General features: G+C 38.7%; 1 protein-coding gene across 1 annotated transcript in view; it reads right to left on the bottom strand.

Moving 5' to 3' along the window:
• Positions 1–212: 212 nt before the first annotated feature.
• Positions 213–18,932, bottom strand: part of LOC135479880 (pituitary homeobox homolog Ptx1-like) — a 38,995-nt gene continuing 20,275 nt past the window's right edge. Inside the window, exons 2-4 of the mRNA XM_064759786.1 lie at positions 8,707–9,745; positions 1,065–1,110; positions 213–752 (exon numbers count right to left, since the gene is read on the bottom strand). Coding sequence (XP_064615856.1) covers positions 213–752; positions 1,065–1,110; positions 8,707–9,745 — 1,625 coding nt within the window. The remainder of the gene's footprint in view (positions 753–1,064; positions 1,111–8,706; positions 9,746–18,932) is intronic.

Raw genomic sequence — 18,932 nt, 5'->3', positions numbered from 1 at the left:
AACTGACAAAATTTTTTGTAAGTAAGTGTTTAACTAAAATTTTAAGTTTGCAGAGAGCCATACAAAGATTCTCAAAGACTACATCAGTCAGCAAATACATTTCCTATACAGGACTTTTTATCATAAGAAAAATAAATTAATGAAAATGACAAATACATTTATTCCGCACCTTGTGACCATTGAACATGTTTTAGGCTCACTGTGCGTCATCATTAACACACCACATCCTTATACCTGGACATAAGTTCAAGTTTGAGCTCGTGCTCGCGCGCTTTCATTCGAAGGGCAGCTATGCTAGTCGACCTCCGATCGGCGTCCAATAAAGACGTAGTATTCGGTACACTGAGTCCAGAAAGAGGCGACGGGATCTCGCCCAGGCTCTCGGGAGATTTCCTCGATGACGTCATATTCGCCAAAAGATGTTGGAATGTGCCCGGGGCAAGCGAGGGCAGGCTCGGAGCGAAGGGAGAGTAAGAGGATAGCCCTAAGCCAGCGTATTTGGCGGCTGTGGCTAGTCCGATAGCGGAAGGTCCCAAGAAATTTGGTCTGGCAGCGTGAATCTGAGACAATATGCTGTAACGACTGGCCAGCTGTTGCTCGTAAGACTTCAGGAGCAAGTCGTTGTAGGAAGGTTGGGAAAGGACGGAGCGAGATGCCAAACTGAGGGCGCTGGAGTAGGGGCTGATGGGATGGGCTTGGGGCCCCACTTTCTCCTTCTTACGCCATTTTGCCCGACGGTTTTGGAACCAAACCTGTACATAAAACGCAGTCATGAGCATTAATTTTCTCTGAAACATTGTTGGAAGAACATGTAAGTTACATTTTGTTTGCAACACTAAAATAGCAAGGCAGTTTGAAATGATAATTTAAATAAAACTATTCTGAATTTGATGGTACAAATAGAAAAAATTTCTATTATTTCCGTCTAATCTCTTAGATTTGTTCCGTTCTATAGTTTTTAATAATGAATTTTTGGCCTGCAAATCCAAATAAATCTGCATGTATACCTAACATACTACTGCAACAGTGTCATTATTCAAAATACTGAAAGCAAAAAAACTAACCTGAACTCTGGCTTCTGTCAGATTGATTCTCATTGCCAACTCCTCCCTGCACAGATAACAAAGAATACATACTGTAATTAATCACTTCCTCACAATGTTAAACTCTGATCGTGGATGTCATAAGCACTTTTACTTCCTAACTAATATACGAATTTTGGCGCCGTGACAGATGCAACCACAATGTACACATCCGAGTCGGTAACCGCAACCAAAACCCGTCACGACGCAAACCAAGGTACCAGCGGGTGTAACTGAATGGCTCCTATTTAAGCATGACATGAACAGTCAGAATAAAAAGCTTAACTTGGGTAAACTGACAAGAGGTAGTATCTCAGCGGTTACGAGTGACCATTTGTAAGCTATCACACTGTCGTCGCTGCTAGGATTTAAGTTCCCGTCCAGACTATCTAACATCGCTCAACTTTTCTTGACTCAAGAGTAAGTTGAATGCTGTTGAGGTCAGTTGAGTGTCCCGTCCACACTACAAATCAGATAGGTCAATATTGTCCAACACTGTTGTCGTGTGTTGAGCTGTGTTTTTCTTTACCAAACTTTCGATAAACTGGAGGGAAATTTCCATGTTTCTCTCCAATAAATGAGACACAATGATTTTCTTTTGTCCCTGCCTTTTTAATCTTTAGAGAGTGTTCAGGCAATCTCTCATCGTGAGACCAGTTTCTCTCTTTCGCCTTTGATGCCGCCATTTTTTCCCAGGTGAGGTGCCTTTAGACGGTCACGTTATTTCCACGGGGCCGCTGATTGGCTACTTTCACCCAACTTGACTCAACTTGTTGACAAAAAATACCACTTCCGATTCAACAATGTTGGATGGTGTGGAGTGTTGCTGAACTAAATTGAAGAATCCGTTCAGACTACTCAACACAGCTCAACTTGTTGACTCAACATCAAGTTGACTCCTGTTGAGTGATGTTGAGTAGTCTGGATGGGGCGTTAATCTCTATGCTGTAGTCTTTAGCGTAAGAATATAGGACGTACAGTCATGTGCTGTAGTCTTTAGCGTAAGAAAATACGACGTACAATCATGTGCTGTAGTCTTTAGTGTAAGAAAATACGACGTACAGTCATGTGCTGTAGTCTTTAGCGTAAGAAAATAGGACGTACGGTCATGTGCTGTAGCCTTTAGTGTAAGAAAATACGACGTACAGTCATGTCAAGATTGAGTGAGTGAGTGAGTGATTGAGGTTTAACGACGTACAGTCATGTCAAGATTGAAGCCATTAACACTTTTCATGATGCCAGAATGCGGGGAAGAAATGTTGATGATTATACAAGTCCTGTATCATGCTGATTTATAAGTTGTCGTTTATAAAAAAATATTTATATCAGAGTTGCTCTTTGTTCTCAACTGTTCAAATGTCCATCGTTGCGATTTTATTTAAGATAATATATAAGGTCCCTACAGCCTATAGCCTTGAAGTTTTTAGGAAGTTTTCTTTTCGCGGTTCTCTTGGCCCGTTATATGCCACCATTGTTTGAAAACAGACATGACTAAGTGAAAAGAGTGGCCCTTTTGTATATAAAGGGTATAAAGTGATCAGAGGATAGTTTATCGGCGGATTCAGTGAGAGCCCTTCATCAGTTCATCCATAACTTCATTCAGTGATAGGCACTAAATGAGGGGAACCAATGATACTCAAAGCCTACAACATCACACTTAGCAACAGATAATTCACACAGCATTGGATTATGTACATCAAAATCGTCGTAAGGGTCAGGAGGTGAGTCTGTTGTGAGACACCCTGGTTTCCTTCGCCAGCAAATCGCTCCAACGTCGATTAAATTTTCTGGCGTCAAGCATCATTCAGATATATGAATTAAGGAATAATCCGAAATTACATAAGAAAGTGTGATTTACACCGAACCAGTGACAAAAGGCGTATCCGATAAACTCATATTCCACGTAGGCCTACACTTATAGGCCAGCTTAGGATGTATTGTTTTGTTTATCGTTCTTTCAGAGAGATTATATATTCTTGGATATTCTTTGTATCCGTTATCCATACTCCTTCCGTGGTCACACCCAGATAGGGTTTTACACGTATAACATAAAGATAAAAAGCGAACGTCGGACTCTTAATAACGTTGTGTGCAGTACAGACTTCCTTTCGTTATATGAAAGATCAACTAGAAAGTCCGCGTCATTATTTAAATATGCAAGTTTGTGTTTTCAATCATCCTTCTTGAGCCTTTTTAGGGTCACAACTGAAGCCGACAGTAAAGGAAGTGATATTTTTTAGACAAACCGCGCAAATGTGTACAAGTCACATCTGATGAATTTCTGAAGCAATTTGTGAATTTGCTATAAGGGAAAATGTTCACACAGGAAAGGCCTGGATCTGAATGGGCAGTGGCTAGGCTTTACCTGGCCTAGGGGGCTCAGGAAGGGGAAAGGGGTGACGAGAGTGAGAAGTGAAGAATGAATGTGGCAGGGAGTGGAAAATACTTAGGAATATTAAGAAATAAGACCGTTCCTGACTGCTCCTGAACTTTTATAAGCACCACCGCCCCTTAACCTCAAATGCCCATAACACCATAAAGAGAAGTTGGATATAATTTTTGTTTCATTCGATCAAAAATATACTCCCAGTAGGAACTATAATAGCTATAGCGAACACAATTATGCAGATCCGTATTCGTATTTTATATGACATACGTTGCCTACCTGTCTGCATACAGTCACACTAGTGATTAGTTTGAGAAATGTATGGACGACATGAAATATAGATAGTCTATAGATCAATATTTGCTTCTTGAGACAGGCTATGTTTTTTTTCTCCAAAATATAATTTATTTTATTATTTATTTTAATGAATTTGTTTTCCTATATCACCTTCGGGATATTGGCCTTTATTCCCCCTTGTTACGCAAGTTTCAGTAATGAGTTTCAAATGAACATCGCCTCAGACTGGGCATTGGTCAGTCTATCTGGCGTTATTGTATACGTACTGGCGATGTTCAACACATGGAGGAGGGAAAACGGTGACGCTTATTTGGGTAGTTACGTGTAGAAAATTTACCAACAGCAGCTATAAGACGATGGAAGGGCGACCGAGACTGTATGGTGAAAAGTAATAGAAAAAAACCCCTCAAAAGGCCCCAGGCGGGATGCGCCAGGAACTGTGATGTTTTGCCATTGGCCAGTCAAATAAAGGGCCGATTACTGTAGCGATTGGGGTCCCGTGCAAGCATCGCCTTTTGACGGAACGGTCAAATTAAATGTAGAAACAGGGTGAAGAAACAACATGTGCCCCTTTGAGCTGGGTCCGTTTTGTCAACAGCTGTGGGGAAAGTCTGTTGGGGCCCTCAATTAGTCAAACGTGGCCTGTATGAAGAGGCCATGGGTCTATTTACCCTGTCGTCAAATGCAATGCCACAGTGTCTTCAATGTTTAGCAAGGCGTCCTTAGCTAGCGATTTGAATATTTCGTCAAAGCTTTTCGACAAATAGTCATGTTTGGAGCTGATGGCGGTTCTAGTTACAGGAGGAAATGGTTCGAATCATCGCCCTCGACACGTAAAGCACACATTAACGGCCACGAAAAAGGGATACAAGTTTTGTCTTAATGACAGAGACAGTAAATATCATCTTTGATTTTTTACTGAGCCATCTGTACAAACGAAACCCCGTGATAAAGTTATTCTATCCGATTATCAGATGTTAACTATATTGGTGATCAAACCTATTTGTACTACATGTATAGAGAGACCCAGGCCAAGTATATATGTAAGTAGGGCGTTCATGTTGTGTACGGAAAGATCTTCTTAAATGAATATGTAGAACAGATAAAATATGCTTATATTTGTATCATTCTAAACTTGTGAAATGTTCTGATTTCCCTATAAGACATTCTTTAACCTCCATTAATTTAGATATACAAGCTAAAATTAAGAGAAAGTCTTCCAGCAGCCTACGAATGGCCATGGGTTTCTTGCTGACCACTGTTGTATAATATTATTGAGTACTGCGCAAAAGACTCATCAAATAAATAAATAAAGGCAAACTGAAAACAATGAAAATACAGATTAATGATTTTCTGCAATAACCGAGAAATGAATGTTCTTCTATCCCCCACATAACGTTGACCGTACGTACTTATCCACTAGATATGTACACGCTATCTTTCACGTCAATTAAAACTCTGAGATACTACTTCTAAAATTTGTCTTAAACTTAAAATCCCATTATCCGAAGCCTATTGTGACATTCTTATATGCACGTCTATTTTATACCCCTTCGCCCCCTTCCCCTCTTCACGCCTTAGCAAGCTTCTAGACTGTACAAAGATGTGGGCTGCGACATCGCGCTGAATATTGTATACATGTATATTGACTCAGATGTAATGAGTATAAAACTAATGAGCCAAAATGAACAGCATTAAACAATAATCATTTCAACGACTTATAATTTAAAAATTGTACCCAATCCAAATTTATTGTCATAGCGGAAATTATCCGTAACATCTAATTGTTCTTTGCCACAGGTCTGATTTCGGAATATATATCTGCTAAATGATGCCCCGAAGAATATCTATAATTAGCGTGATCAACGATATATATTTGTACGCACGCTTGCTGATACATATACACAGACACCTGCTGATTTCAGCATATTTCTTCAAAGTGATCCATTTGTGTTCCTTATAATTTTAAGAAAACTCGCACGGCTGCATTTAAGATACGCCTACTTTGATTACATTTTACAAATATCATCACAAATAAGCGTGTTTTCAAAGAATACGATGTCAAGTTTTAACCACAAAATCTCCTCATTAACAACACAGTTAAAACAAGCTTGTTTGAACCCGTTTCCTTAAATATCCCGATTCGGTTTCTGAGGCCAGTCTCACGCACGTTAACATTTACTCAAGAAGAACAATCGATGTTAATTATGGTATCCGTTAATTAATAAATTATGAAGAATATTATGACCGCAAATATCAAAGACATTGATTTTACTTTAGACGAATGGCTATTGTTTTCTTCCGGCAAACCATTATATTGCTCTAATCGTTATCCTATACGTGTTTCTCTCGACATGATACCATGTGGAAATGTTGACCAGGAAAACGTCTTTGGACTAAGCATCACGTTAAGGCTACTATTAAGCCATAATCATCCAATCATTCATTCACTGGACTAATTTATGGCCGTGCGCTATAACCGGTAGAACACTACATAAAAGGAGACTAGTTCTAATAGTTAGAGGGGGGAGGGGGGCGGGGGTTGAAGGATATAATATGAAAGATTACACAATAGAGAACTATGTTGACTAAGATAAATCATTCAAGTCAAGCAGGTAATTATATATATTTAAAAATGTACAATCATAATCGAATTTACAAATTTATGATATGTAATAAATTCGTAGTTTGACAAATTTTGAAAGAGACTTCTTTATGCCTGCTATACACGCGGGTTCACAAGATGACAAAGGAATCAGAAACTTAAAAGCTTTTTTATGCAGAAAATGAATGTTACATTACTCAAGGACGACGCACGCAAATGTGTGAACGATTCCCTTAAAATAAAAGAATTCATACAAAGAATAAGAAATGATTCCAGAAAATAACCACCCTGAAGATGTCCATTAAAAATGCTTTTTCAACTTTCTCCAATCAAATAGGGAACAAAAATGTTAATCCTTTCGGCAACTATCCGTACCTCCCAGTAAAGAGAGTTCTTTTTAACCCACATTATGTGCATTAGCGTGCTATGTCAATTGTTCTAAATCCTAGCGTCAACAAGGTAAGGTCTCGTAACTCAAAACTCGATACAATTAATATAAAAAAACACGAAACGTGTAAATTAGCGCTAATAACCAAACATGTGGTCAAAGTAAAAGAATCAATTTAAATCGATTCCGACCTTGCTATGGTTCGTGTTTTTTTACTTAACCCGTAAAGAATGTAAATCTTACGCCGAAGTGAAAAGGCAATGGCGTGGCCAAGGTTTCAATCAAGTTTACCCGGAATTAAAACGAAGAAAAAAAAATAACGAAAGAAAAATAAGTCTGTGTTTTTGTTTGAGCCGAGCAATCCAATACTCTTCAGATACCTTACCACTGTAATCAAAACATCACAAGAGAATATGAGATTTTCGGCCTGGTTATCGTTCACGCCCAAATTGCCTGTGACATAAATGTCTGACACAGTGTAAATTTAACACTTAACTGTGTGAAACAGAACGTTTTGTGTGTTTCGCCTATTTTTCTCTGTGTTTTATCTGTACGGATATCAGTTTTGTAATCTTATTCTACTTTAGTGAATGTCAACACAGAATCCATGAATAAATATACCTTAATAAACCTCGTACATTTTTAGTGCTGAATATTACATACAAATAATTAATTTAAAGGTATTAATAACCATAACAGTAAACTAAAAATTGCTTACCTTAATATTATTACAGATAAAATGTTACAGAAGTTTATTAAACGTAGTTTCTTGGTCATTTGGTTATAGGATACACCTACAAACTAAGATTAGTTATTAGTAACTTCGTGCTTTGACCAACAAATTGTTAGGCAACATGACCGATTTGCACACTTGGTGGATTGCAAAACGCATTAGCAGTTTTCATTAAAAAGCAGCAGATAAGTGCCTTTAGTTTTATCTAATATCGAGATACAAGAGATAACTGCTTATAGTTATATCTAATATCGGGCTTCAAGAGTTAAGTGTTTGTAGTAATATCTAATATCGGGATACAAGAGATAAGTGCTTATAGTGATATCTAATATCGGGGTACAAGAGTTAAGTGTTTGTAGTGATATCTAATATCGGGGTACAAGAGATAAGTGCTTATAGTGATATCTAATATCGGGGTACAAGAGTTAAGTGTCTGTAGTGATATCTAATATCGGGGTACAAGAGATAAGTGCTTATAGTGATATCTAATATCGGGGTACAAGAGTTAAGTGTTTGTAGTGATATCTAATATCGGGGTACAAGAGATAAGTGCTCATAGTGATATCTAATATCAGGGCACAAGAGATAAATGCTTATAGTTGTAGGCTATCTATTATCGTTACACAAGAGATAAGTATTAATATTTATATCTGATATTGAGATACAACAGATAAGTACTTATATTTGTATATCAGGCTAACTACTAATAGTTGTACTAAACATTAACATCAAAGAAGAGAACACGTTCAAGTTTTAAATGGCTGCCATCATATCATTACCGCAATACAAAATAGTAACGGTTTGAAAGCTTAGAGCTGTCTCTAATATTAACACTCGAACACAAAGATGTTGTACATATACGATAATCGCAAATATAGGAAAATGGTACGGTAATAGTGATGTACAAAATGTCGTAGGGCAAATGTACGATATAAAAATGTCGTACGCTGCTTTATGAAACTTGTCTCTGCTTACAGTAGTTATGTACAACCAAGGCCCGATCATGGAGTAGATCGGTATAAGATATACCAACATCCGAGATCACGACATCGAATACTGGGCTTGATGTTCCTCGAATAAAACATTGAGTCACATAAGACAATTTAATATACTCTGTTTATTGCTTACATCGCCTTTCGCTGGTTACAAATTACGTTTTTCATCCCTATCAGGGACTATAATATACAATTGCTCGCGTAAGCTAGAATAACTTACCTTGTAAAGACATCTGGGTAATGAGTCTTCTGGAAGGCTCTCTCCAACTCCTCGAGCTGGTAACTGGTAAACGTCGTACGGTAACGCCTCTGTTTCCGCTTTTCGAAGTCTTCAAAGTCGTTGTCGGTTTCTGAACAACCCACGACACTGCTTCCGTCGCTCTTTTTGTCGTCCGTCGACTCGGAGTGCGAGCCGTCGTTAATGTCGTCGGCGGACACATCATCGTCGTTGTCGACATCGATCTCCTGTTCAGTGTCGGACAGACTCTGGGTGCGACTGGGTAGAGTCAGATTCCCACAGTGTCGCTCTCCGGCATCGCACCCTTCCTCAGCCTGTTCTTGCTCCACAGACGACGTCATCTTGGGACTGATGTTCCCACTTGACTCTGAAGAGATACAAAGTTTCGGAGGTGTCGCGGTGCCTGACAACTTTGTAAATGTCGAAGGGGAAGGCGAGCCCTGTGGTAACAAAGTACTCTGTCTCTTCTCGCAACACCTGTTGTCACGTACGCTGTGGCTTTCTCTCAGGTTCGCTCGGCCTACTTGTTCGTCCCTGTTACTGCGTTCGAGTGGCTGATGACAACTGTGTGGTTGGCTGCCTGAGTTACCGCCATCCAATGAGGCATCCGCAAAGGCCTCGTTTTCGGCTCTGTATCTGACGCCTGCGCCCTCCAATTGTCTCGACGTAGAGAAATCGGGAGAAGAAGTAAGACCTGATTCCGGAGAGATTGTCGACTTTGGGCGAGATAAGTAATTAAAATTGTCGTTTAAGGACCCTGTTTGCCTGTGCTGTTTGTTCTGCACATTCCAGGCTGAGTGCGGTCCGCTTGAATCCCGAGCCGCTGTTGTGGTTGGCAGAGTCACACTAATGGCTTTACTGGTGTACGGGTTCTGGCTAATTAACGTCAGTGGGGTGGGCGGGGACGAGAGATTTGACTGAGCAGACGACACCGCCAGCAGAAGGCTCGTGCTCGCGTGAGCAGGAACAGGGTAGCCCACGTGGTGTAACATTGCTCTCGTGAGAGATATGTTTGGATAACCTGAAACAGACAATCCGATAGACCACTTGTTGGGATGCATCGCACAGCTAGTAAATATAACACACGTTGTAAATCGATTAACCACGCCTATCGTCAAAACTTCCAACAAAACAACTGTACAAAACAAGTTTCGAGCTCTGAATTTTGCTTTGATTCTTCAAACGAAAGCTACAGCTCCCTCATTCCTACCATGGTTAGGTTTTTCATGTAACAATTTTAGGACGAAATGCGAGAACATAATTCCCAGCTGCTTTTAACATATTGCAGGGCCTAGGTTCTTGTGTACTAATATTTCTTTTCCCACAGGAAAATCTGTCCATACTTAACGATATGTTTTCTGACATTTACATTTAATATTGCTCAGTGTATGACAAAATCTTGCCTGATTGACCAGACAGAGATGTGAACTGTGACATAATTCTTGATCTAGTATATGTACAAGAGACACCATTTCTGGCTGCAGTAAATGCACACGAACATTGTATGGGGAAGTCATGATCTGTTCAATAACCACAAAGCACAATAACACTTTCACATGTGTGAAAGGCTTGAAACATTAAATAATAACAAAAAGAAAAGAAAAAGATAAAATGCATATTAAATTACATATTTATACATATTTTCATAGTAACCATAATAACTAGAAAAATGCATATACGATAAGTTATATTTACAGCACCGGACTTATTTCATAAATCATTCCAACTGATACTGCTCATGGTATGTTGTGATCAAAATAAGCTTGACTAAGTTGGGATCAAACTTTATCAAACATAGATCATAGATCATTATAAACACTAAGTGTATCCAGGCACAATGACTGTCAACTTCGTCGTGACATTTCCTAAAGAAACGTCTACAAAAGAGTTAATCCCAAGAAAAAAACAAGGTGAGCCAAATGAAAAAAAGATACATGAAAGAACTTTTAAATTAAAGCTGTATGTAGCACTGCACAGTGACATAATTGCTTTACCTGGAGAATTTCCAAAAACCGTGCGGTATATCAATCCCGTTACATATGTTCAAGTTCCAGAGACGCAAACTTGAGCCAAGAAAAAAATCTGAAGCTAGTCCATTCGGCTTGCATATCCAGATGAAGCGTAGTTTTTGCTGATGTCTCCTACACTGCACTCGTCTAAGGTCTCTGGTGCTAGGAGGGATGCGAGGGTTAGTTTTAATGGCTGGCTCGCGGAATCGATCCGGCCTCCGGGGCAAAGATCATAAGGACGTAGGGTATACAAGACGTCGTCCTCTAAGCTAACAAGATCGACTTGTAGAGGCAGACGACCAGTGGACACTTGGGATGACCAATCAGCGAAGACGAATAAAGCCACGCGCACACAAACTTATCTTAATCGGAGCTGACTTTTCTTAGTATTCAATTTACACTGTCACAGAAGCCGGTCAAAGTTTTCTCTTAAGTTTTTTGGGGCCAATAGGGCAACGGGCGGAGGGAGGGGGTGGGGGTAATCGTCACTTCTTGTTGAAGTTTCGACTGGTCAATATTTCGTCGAACGTCCAATCAAATGCAGATGCCCCTAATCCTTTATCATATAAACTATTATTTTTTACCTCGACAGCCTGACCGAATAAGCAATGCCGCCATCCAATTGGATACTGTCCGGGAATTTTTCACCTTTAAAAAAGACGGAATACCAGCAGCGCCGCTTATAGCGGTCGATATTAGCATCTCGTTATATCCCGCAGCACACAAAACCATGGATTTCTTTTTTATATCGTAAATTTGCCATTTTCGCAACATTCCAACAAACTCGGAGACTCCAAAGGTTTGTGTGCCTCCGTGCACCTCTTTTCATTTATTCTTAACTTCGATCTGTTGAGGAAGCGACACTACAAACTTACTTAAGCTCCGGCTTTTGTGTTCAGTGCTTTACACACCTCGCATCCGTAAGCATTGGCGTCATTTAAAAACTCGAATTTATAAACACATGAATTTCCTTCATCCCCTAAACATGTTCTCTTTCCCCATGACCGGGAAAAAATTAAATGCCTATGCGTAAAGAAATAACAACTGTTGGTTGTAATGTAACAGTTGGTGTTCTTGGTTCTATTAAACAAAAATAAAAGAAATTTTGATAAACAATTTTATAAAATGAAACGCGATGTTGTTCTGACGCGATTAAATGGCCCAACACTCGAATGCATAGTTAGCTGTGCATAGTGATTTGTACCACACCATGTAACACAGATATCTTGATGAAAGAAAACACTTTCCTTATCTTTTTAAAAAGCTATATAATAAAAATGCATGCATAAAACTTTGCGGATAAGCTTCAGAGTGTTTTGTTAATTGTGCACGGTCCCTAACAAAGATGACATTTGTTCTCATCGGCTATATAGTGAACGTTAGCGACCCGCGTTTTGATTATCTCCATCGCTAACCCTGATGAAGGGACTGTGTGGATTTGAGAAAACCCATGTGTGTGTCATGACGAATCAAAGGGGAGGGAAAACTTCTGACAAATAGCCAAGGCAAACATGGCACCAATGTAGAGATGTTCCACGATCAGAAACAGATTGCATCTGCTTGCGATTCCATGAGTTAGCAATCTGACCAAAGTAGTTTGATACTATCAGGGCAAAACAATGAGTGTGTATTTCATGTTCCCTTTTGGCGGCAGGCTTTTGATTGTTGCACAAGTGACATATTAATTAAAACTTAATGCATGTTATCTATTTATATACTTGTTTGATCAGTGTTTTACGCCGTACTGAAGAATATTTCACTTATACGTCGGCGGCCAGCATTCTGGTGGGAGGAAATCGGACAGACATGTGGGAAATCCACAACCATCTGCAGGTTGCCGGCAGGCCCCGCGCACGACCGGAGGGAAGCCAGTATGAGTTTGACTTGAACCCAGTGATCGCATTTGTCAAAGGCACATGGGTCTACTACCATGGGTCAGAGCCACTAACTCCCGGAAGCCCTCGAAATAAATGCATTTAATTTCCCGAGATATTAAGATTCAGTACCTCTGTTATAACTTGTGAGGAGTGTTTTTAAGCAAAATTGTGTACAGAATATAAGCTGACTTTGTGTAAACAAAGACAACGAGCATGTGAAAGCCTCTAAGCGTTGACAATGTTGTCTCTCAGGAGCACATAACGTCATCGATGGGCGAAATTAAATTGATGTAACATTATGAAACAATAAGCTATAAGCAAGAACAGATAACTTCGTTGGAGTGTTGAAAGCTTCGTCAAGCAAAACATTCAACACGTGTCAGGTAAACGCATTAGCAAAATTTAACACTTTGTTAGCAGAAAACATCTGAAATGCCAAGTCTTGTTTCATGTTTTCAGGCGAGGACAATTTACCCAGTACAAACAGTTTAAAACTTTTCCTTTGCCATTATCGACAACGAATCCTGATAGCCAGCTTAAATACGCCTGTTGTGAAATCTTTGACTCGATGCTTTGGAGATTAGCTAGTCAAAAGGTACAGTAAGTGTTTTCTCAGGCAGATAAAGGATAAAAAGTGCAGATATCGGAGTGAAAGATGAGATAACATCAGTGGCAGTATTTTGAGGAAGGGCTGAAGAAATTCGAGCTTTATTACCGCCAATTAGAGACAGTCCCGGTGACTTGACTATCGGATGATTGATAGTACCTCTACCGAGGTGTAAGTAACATCACGTGAGTGCGAGCGGGCCTGCAGCCCTCGCTCATGATCCCTAAGCAACCGTGGCGGCGATGACGTCGAAAGCTCAAGCCGAAGTTGGCTCGTCTGCTTATAGAACCATTAAAATCGTATTAGGGATGTGTGCCGATGTCTGTGGCGAGCACAAGCGTTGTTAAATAGGGGGAGACTGAACGCGCCTCCGAATCGGTATTGACGTGGTGATAAAATAGGTAGCTGAAGAAAATTATGGAAATCAATTGCAGCTGTTTTAAGCAACACGAGTGAAATTAAAACCATCTTCATGGCATGGAATAAAGCAGTGTACGTGCTACTTACACCATGAAAGACTGACTTTTAATCGCACGACTGAATAGAAGAAACCCTGAAACTTTGGTCTGACGCCTCAGTTTGTCTGATTCAGATCGAGCAATGTATACTTACAGATATGTCAGATGTGTTCCCTTATATGTGTATGAAGTTCAAGGAGTTTCAAATGTTCTTTTATTGACATATTAACTAACTCATTATGTAATTAGTGTTAATTAGTGTTGATACGTTATATATATATATATATATATATATATATATATATATATATATATATATATATATATATATATATATATGTATATCTGTTTATAATTTGCTGTGACGTCTGATGTACGAATGTCTGTTTATAATTTGCTGTAAGGTCTATTGTACGAATGTCTGTTTATACTTTTCTGTTAGGTCTATTGTACGAATGTCTGTTTATAATTTGCTGTAAGGTCTATTGTACGAATGTCTGTTTATACTTTTCTGTTAGGTCTATTGTACGAATGTCTGTTTATAATTTGCTGTAAGGTCTATTGTACGAATGTCTGTTTATACTTTTCTGTTAGGTCTAATGTACGAATGTCTGTTTATCATTTGCTGTGAATGTCTGTTTATAATTTGCTGTGAGGTCTGATATACGAATGTCTGTTTATAATTTGCTGTGAGGTCTGATGTACGAATGTCTGTTTATAATTTGCTGTTAGGTCTGATGTACGAATGTCTGTTTATAATTTGCTGTGATATCTGTTGTACGAACGTCTGTTTATAATTTGCTGTTAGGTCTGATGTACGAGTGTCTGTTTATAATTTGCTGTGACATCTGTTGTACGAATGTCTGTTTATAATTTGCTGTTAGGTCTGATATACGAATGTCTGTTTATAATTTGCTGTTAGGTCTGATGTACGAATGTCTGTTTATAATTTGCTGTGATATCTGTTGTACGAACGTCTGTTTATAATTTGCTGTTAGGTCTGATGTACGAGTGTCTGTTTATAATTTGCTGTGACATCTGTTGTACGAATGTCTGTTTATAATTTGCTGTTAGGTCTGATATACGAATGTCTATTTATAATTTGCTGTGAGGTCTGATGTACGACTGTCTGTTTATAATTTGCTGTAAGGTCTGATGTACGACTGTCTTTATAATTTGCTGTGAGATCTGATGTACGAATGTCTGTTTATAATTTGCTGTGATATCTGATGTACGAATGTCTGTTTATAATTTGCTGTGACGTCTGATGTACGAATGTCTGTTTATAATTTGCTGTGAGGTCTGATGTACGAATGTCTGTTTATACTTTTCTGTTAGGTCTGATGTACGAATGTCTGTTTATAATTTGCTGTGACATCTGATGTACGAATGTCTGTTTATAATTTGCTGTGAGATCTGATGTACGAATGTCTGTTTATAATTTGCTGTGACGTCTGATGTACGAATGTCTGTTTATACTTTTCTGTTAGGTCTGATGTACGAATGTCTGGTTATAATTTGCTGTGAGATCTGATGTACGAATGTCTGTTTATAATTTGCTGTGAGATCTGATGTACGAATGTCTATTTATAATTTGCTGTGACGTCTGATGTACGAATGTCTGTTTATAAAGGATTTAGTACCTTATACTCATCCAGAAACATTTCACCCATTCGATGGTATTCTATCAAAGCTCAGTAAATCATTGTTCTGAACGCGCTTTTCTTTGGAAGTGGTAAAGGACGTAAAACCAAAGCAGCGATGACAGTGTTGTGGCTGGCAAATGGTCATACGTAACTGGTAAAATACGGCCTCTTGTCAATTTACCTCAGTCAGGGTTTTATACTAATTATTCGTGTAAATGCTTAAATAGTAGTAAATTACACATCCCCTCGTCCCATGGTTATACCACAGCAAAACCACACGATTTACGGGAGCTGTTTGAAAAATCACTCCATTAAAATGACAAAAATATATGCAAGTGTATGTAAATACGGTAAATTGTTTTAATGTGAATTTTTTCCTAACAAAGTGATATTAATTGCATGTAATTGCATGTAATTCTCCAAGGACAGGTGTCCTGAATTATAGCAGGAGAGCAAAATAAGTTTTAGCACAAAAAGTATACCGCATTCCTAGCCTACTCATAGGACCTGCATATATATTAAAGCTGTTGTTTTATTTGTAAATCTAAGTGTTGTAAAGGATATATCAATCGTCGATGATAATGGAATTTCCTTGTCAGTGATAAAATGAATAATTTTTCAATGTACGAAAGTATACGTAAGGTAAGAAATTAGGACAAATAAATAAATATTCTAGTCGCACTCGCTATGCGATTATGTGGCACAGTGCCATTGACTGGCGGCATTTGGTGCAAAATCCTACTCATTAGATTTTGCAGTATGTTTATGTATCACAAAAAACACTTGTGCTAAAATCTAACACAACAGTTTGTGTTGTTTTCATAGCACGCAAAAATGTCTTACACCAAAACATACACGTGTTAAATAAATGTGAAGTATAATAAAACACAAATTTGTTTTAAACCAAAATGAGATAATTTGTATCTTAGATAATAACAACCTAACTGGTTGGTACATGAACAATTTGTGCATTTTGCAACACAAGAATTGTGTATATCATCCAACACGTTTTGTGTCCGATTCACTCAACACAAGATATAAGAAACAAGGCTTTTGTTGGAAAGAACACAAGTGTTTTTTGATTATTATCTTGGATGGCAGAGGAAATTGTATTATGAATCATTTCAAATTTAAATCAACTTTTTATCTAAAAAAATGCATTTAGCTTTGATGAATTAATACGAAGGTATTTTTTGTGAGGGTGTAAATGATGTTGGTTATTTTCCTACGACGCTACCGGTTTTAGTAATGACACGTCATGTGTATACAGGTCTACATTTATCCACGTCATGTGTATACAGGTCTACATCTATCCACGTCATCTGTATATAGGTCTAAATTTATTTATTATCTGTATGCCGTTCGGAAGTAACGTTACAATGCTTAGCGCTGAAGAAACAAAACCTATTGAGAAACCCGTCTCAGCTGTGCATGGCAGAAGGAGATTTTGTCTTCTGTGACGTGATGGAGGTTATTATCCGTACGTACACAGTGGGAGGGAGGTTATAAGGCACTCAGTCCAGGGGACGTGGGAACCTGCAAACACACTCTAACATTCTCTGATCGTTTCCATTACATCTTGTGCGTTGTTACCATTTCATCTCTCTTAACTCGGTATTACTTCCCGGCTTCTTCAGCGCTCGACCCGCGGATGCGATATTCTCCTTTCGTGTTGTCTTTAAGCCTTCCATTAAAGATAATGGTGCGAATCAGGTATGAAATGGGGGTTAAACAACAGCCGGCATGCCAGCTTGTTTGCGCTGTTTGGAAAATACAACGGCGTATGAGTGCCGAACAATAACATGGGCGGCGGCGCCTTTGATCCAGCTCCTTGTCCACAGGTAACCGTCCGAGAGGCCTCCTAGATGTCCGTGGGAGAGTTCACTAGCGATACAATGTGGCTTTCATGATTGTCTCCTTGGGTAGCCGAGATCAAAATTCACCTCAGTTCAGATAAGAAGCCAGTTTAAAATTTCAGTGATAACAACATAGAATTTTCAGATATCTTTATTTTGCCTGTGTCACGTAGAACAGGCTGTTTTCCCAGTTATTTTATGCTTTCAGTGATATATAGGCCTAGCTAATGTCAAACCAGATTTCTGGAAAGCCGCGCTGTCCTGACTGAAATGTTTAGTTTTTGCTGTCGCAGTTAAAAGTTGCATCTGATTTATTAACAAGCCAACATGGTATTAATTACGTCATGTCCACAGGACCGATTGAGATGATCGGAGGTTCAATACAATCGTAGTGCACGAATAACTATGCTATTAGCGCCACGATCTAACATAACGATCCGTTTAAAAATATGACTGTTTTTTGATTTTGTTATTGGCGTCCGTATGTCCGCGCCTCTACAGACGTAAGGTGGCTCACAGAACAGCGGAGCTGGGGTCGAACTCCAGTCTTATTGTCTATGTGTTAATGATGTAAGATGAAGATATATAAAACACTTCGACAGCGTACATCACCAGATGCTTTAAACGTAAAACAAAACTGATAAATTTAATTAAAGGCATTGTTAAATTACCACATTTAGACGTGACGAAAAATCTGCAAAGGATATGAAACAACAGACACTTGAATATGACTCTGATACACTGATATGATTTTCAGTGTACTCGAGATAACAGTAGTTTCCCGCAGACACTGTGATATTGCTTTCGGGAATTTTTGCTTTCCTTGTAATCTCATTCAGACTTAACTTGAACTCACCGGTTAAATAAATGAATTATCGAATCAATTCATTTAAGGATTTTGCTTTCACTCTAAATAAATAATGATACAAATAAAATTCACAGATGATGTCGAGAATAGAATATCTCTGTGTATATACACTAATGACTGTGTTTGGAAAAGACTAGCAGTGTACTTTGGCTGTCACTGGCTCATTAACATTACAGAGTAGGTCTTGCAGCTGATCATCCCAACACATGCTCTAATACTGCTTTTGTTGGGTGAGGTGCGGCCTCATCAGGTATACCTCACACAAGGCGATAGTTTACGTCGGGTACTCTTGTTTCCACCGCCAAAAAAGCTGACTACCGTGGTATACAAGTGAAAATTGCCAAGTCATTAAACATCAATCTAATAGATAAATAAATAAATAAATAAATAAATAAATAAATAAATATAACTGAAATGTGTCAAAAGAAATAGTAAGGGTCTATGCGTCGAAACAAACATTCATATACCAATCGTCAACCAATAAGGACATTACAGGTCAAAAATCGCAAGGCCATTTCCCAAAACGACGCTTAACACAGACCATCAAAGAACTAAGAAAGTATATAGTACGAAAATAAGACGGAATTATGCAAAAAGAGGCAGTCAATAGTTTTCAGTGAAGTTGGAAAGACGCAAGGTATGGTCTAGAGGAATTAGTGAAATTAGTATTCAAATGCCATGATAGAATGTCAGTATCTCAGCTGGACTTTGATGGCAAGTGTTCAAATATCCAAGGGGGCGATCTTATTCCACACATCGAATATACAGCCCCTAGCCCATTGATAAGAGCAATTAGACACAATCATGAAGCAGAGCGCCAGAGATTCAGGATGCTCTGCTCTTACAAGAGAGTTATACTCAGCTAAAGAAACTTAGAGTGAAGGCGT

This window comes from Liolophura sinensis, chromosome 12 (genome assembly GCF_032854445.1).
Source record: "Liolophura sinensis isolate JHLJ2023 chromosome 12, CUHK_Ljap_v2, whole genome shotgun sequence".
NCBI classification, from domain to species: Eukaryota; Metazoa; Mollusca; class Polyplacophora; order Chitonida; family Chitonidae; genus Liolophura; species Liolophura sinensis.
The sequence above is the reverse complement of the archived record's forward strand: the minus strand, read 5'-3'. Positions and strand labels throughout refer to the sequence as shown.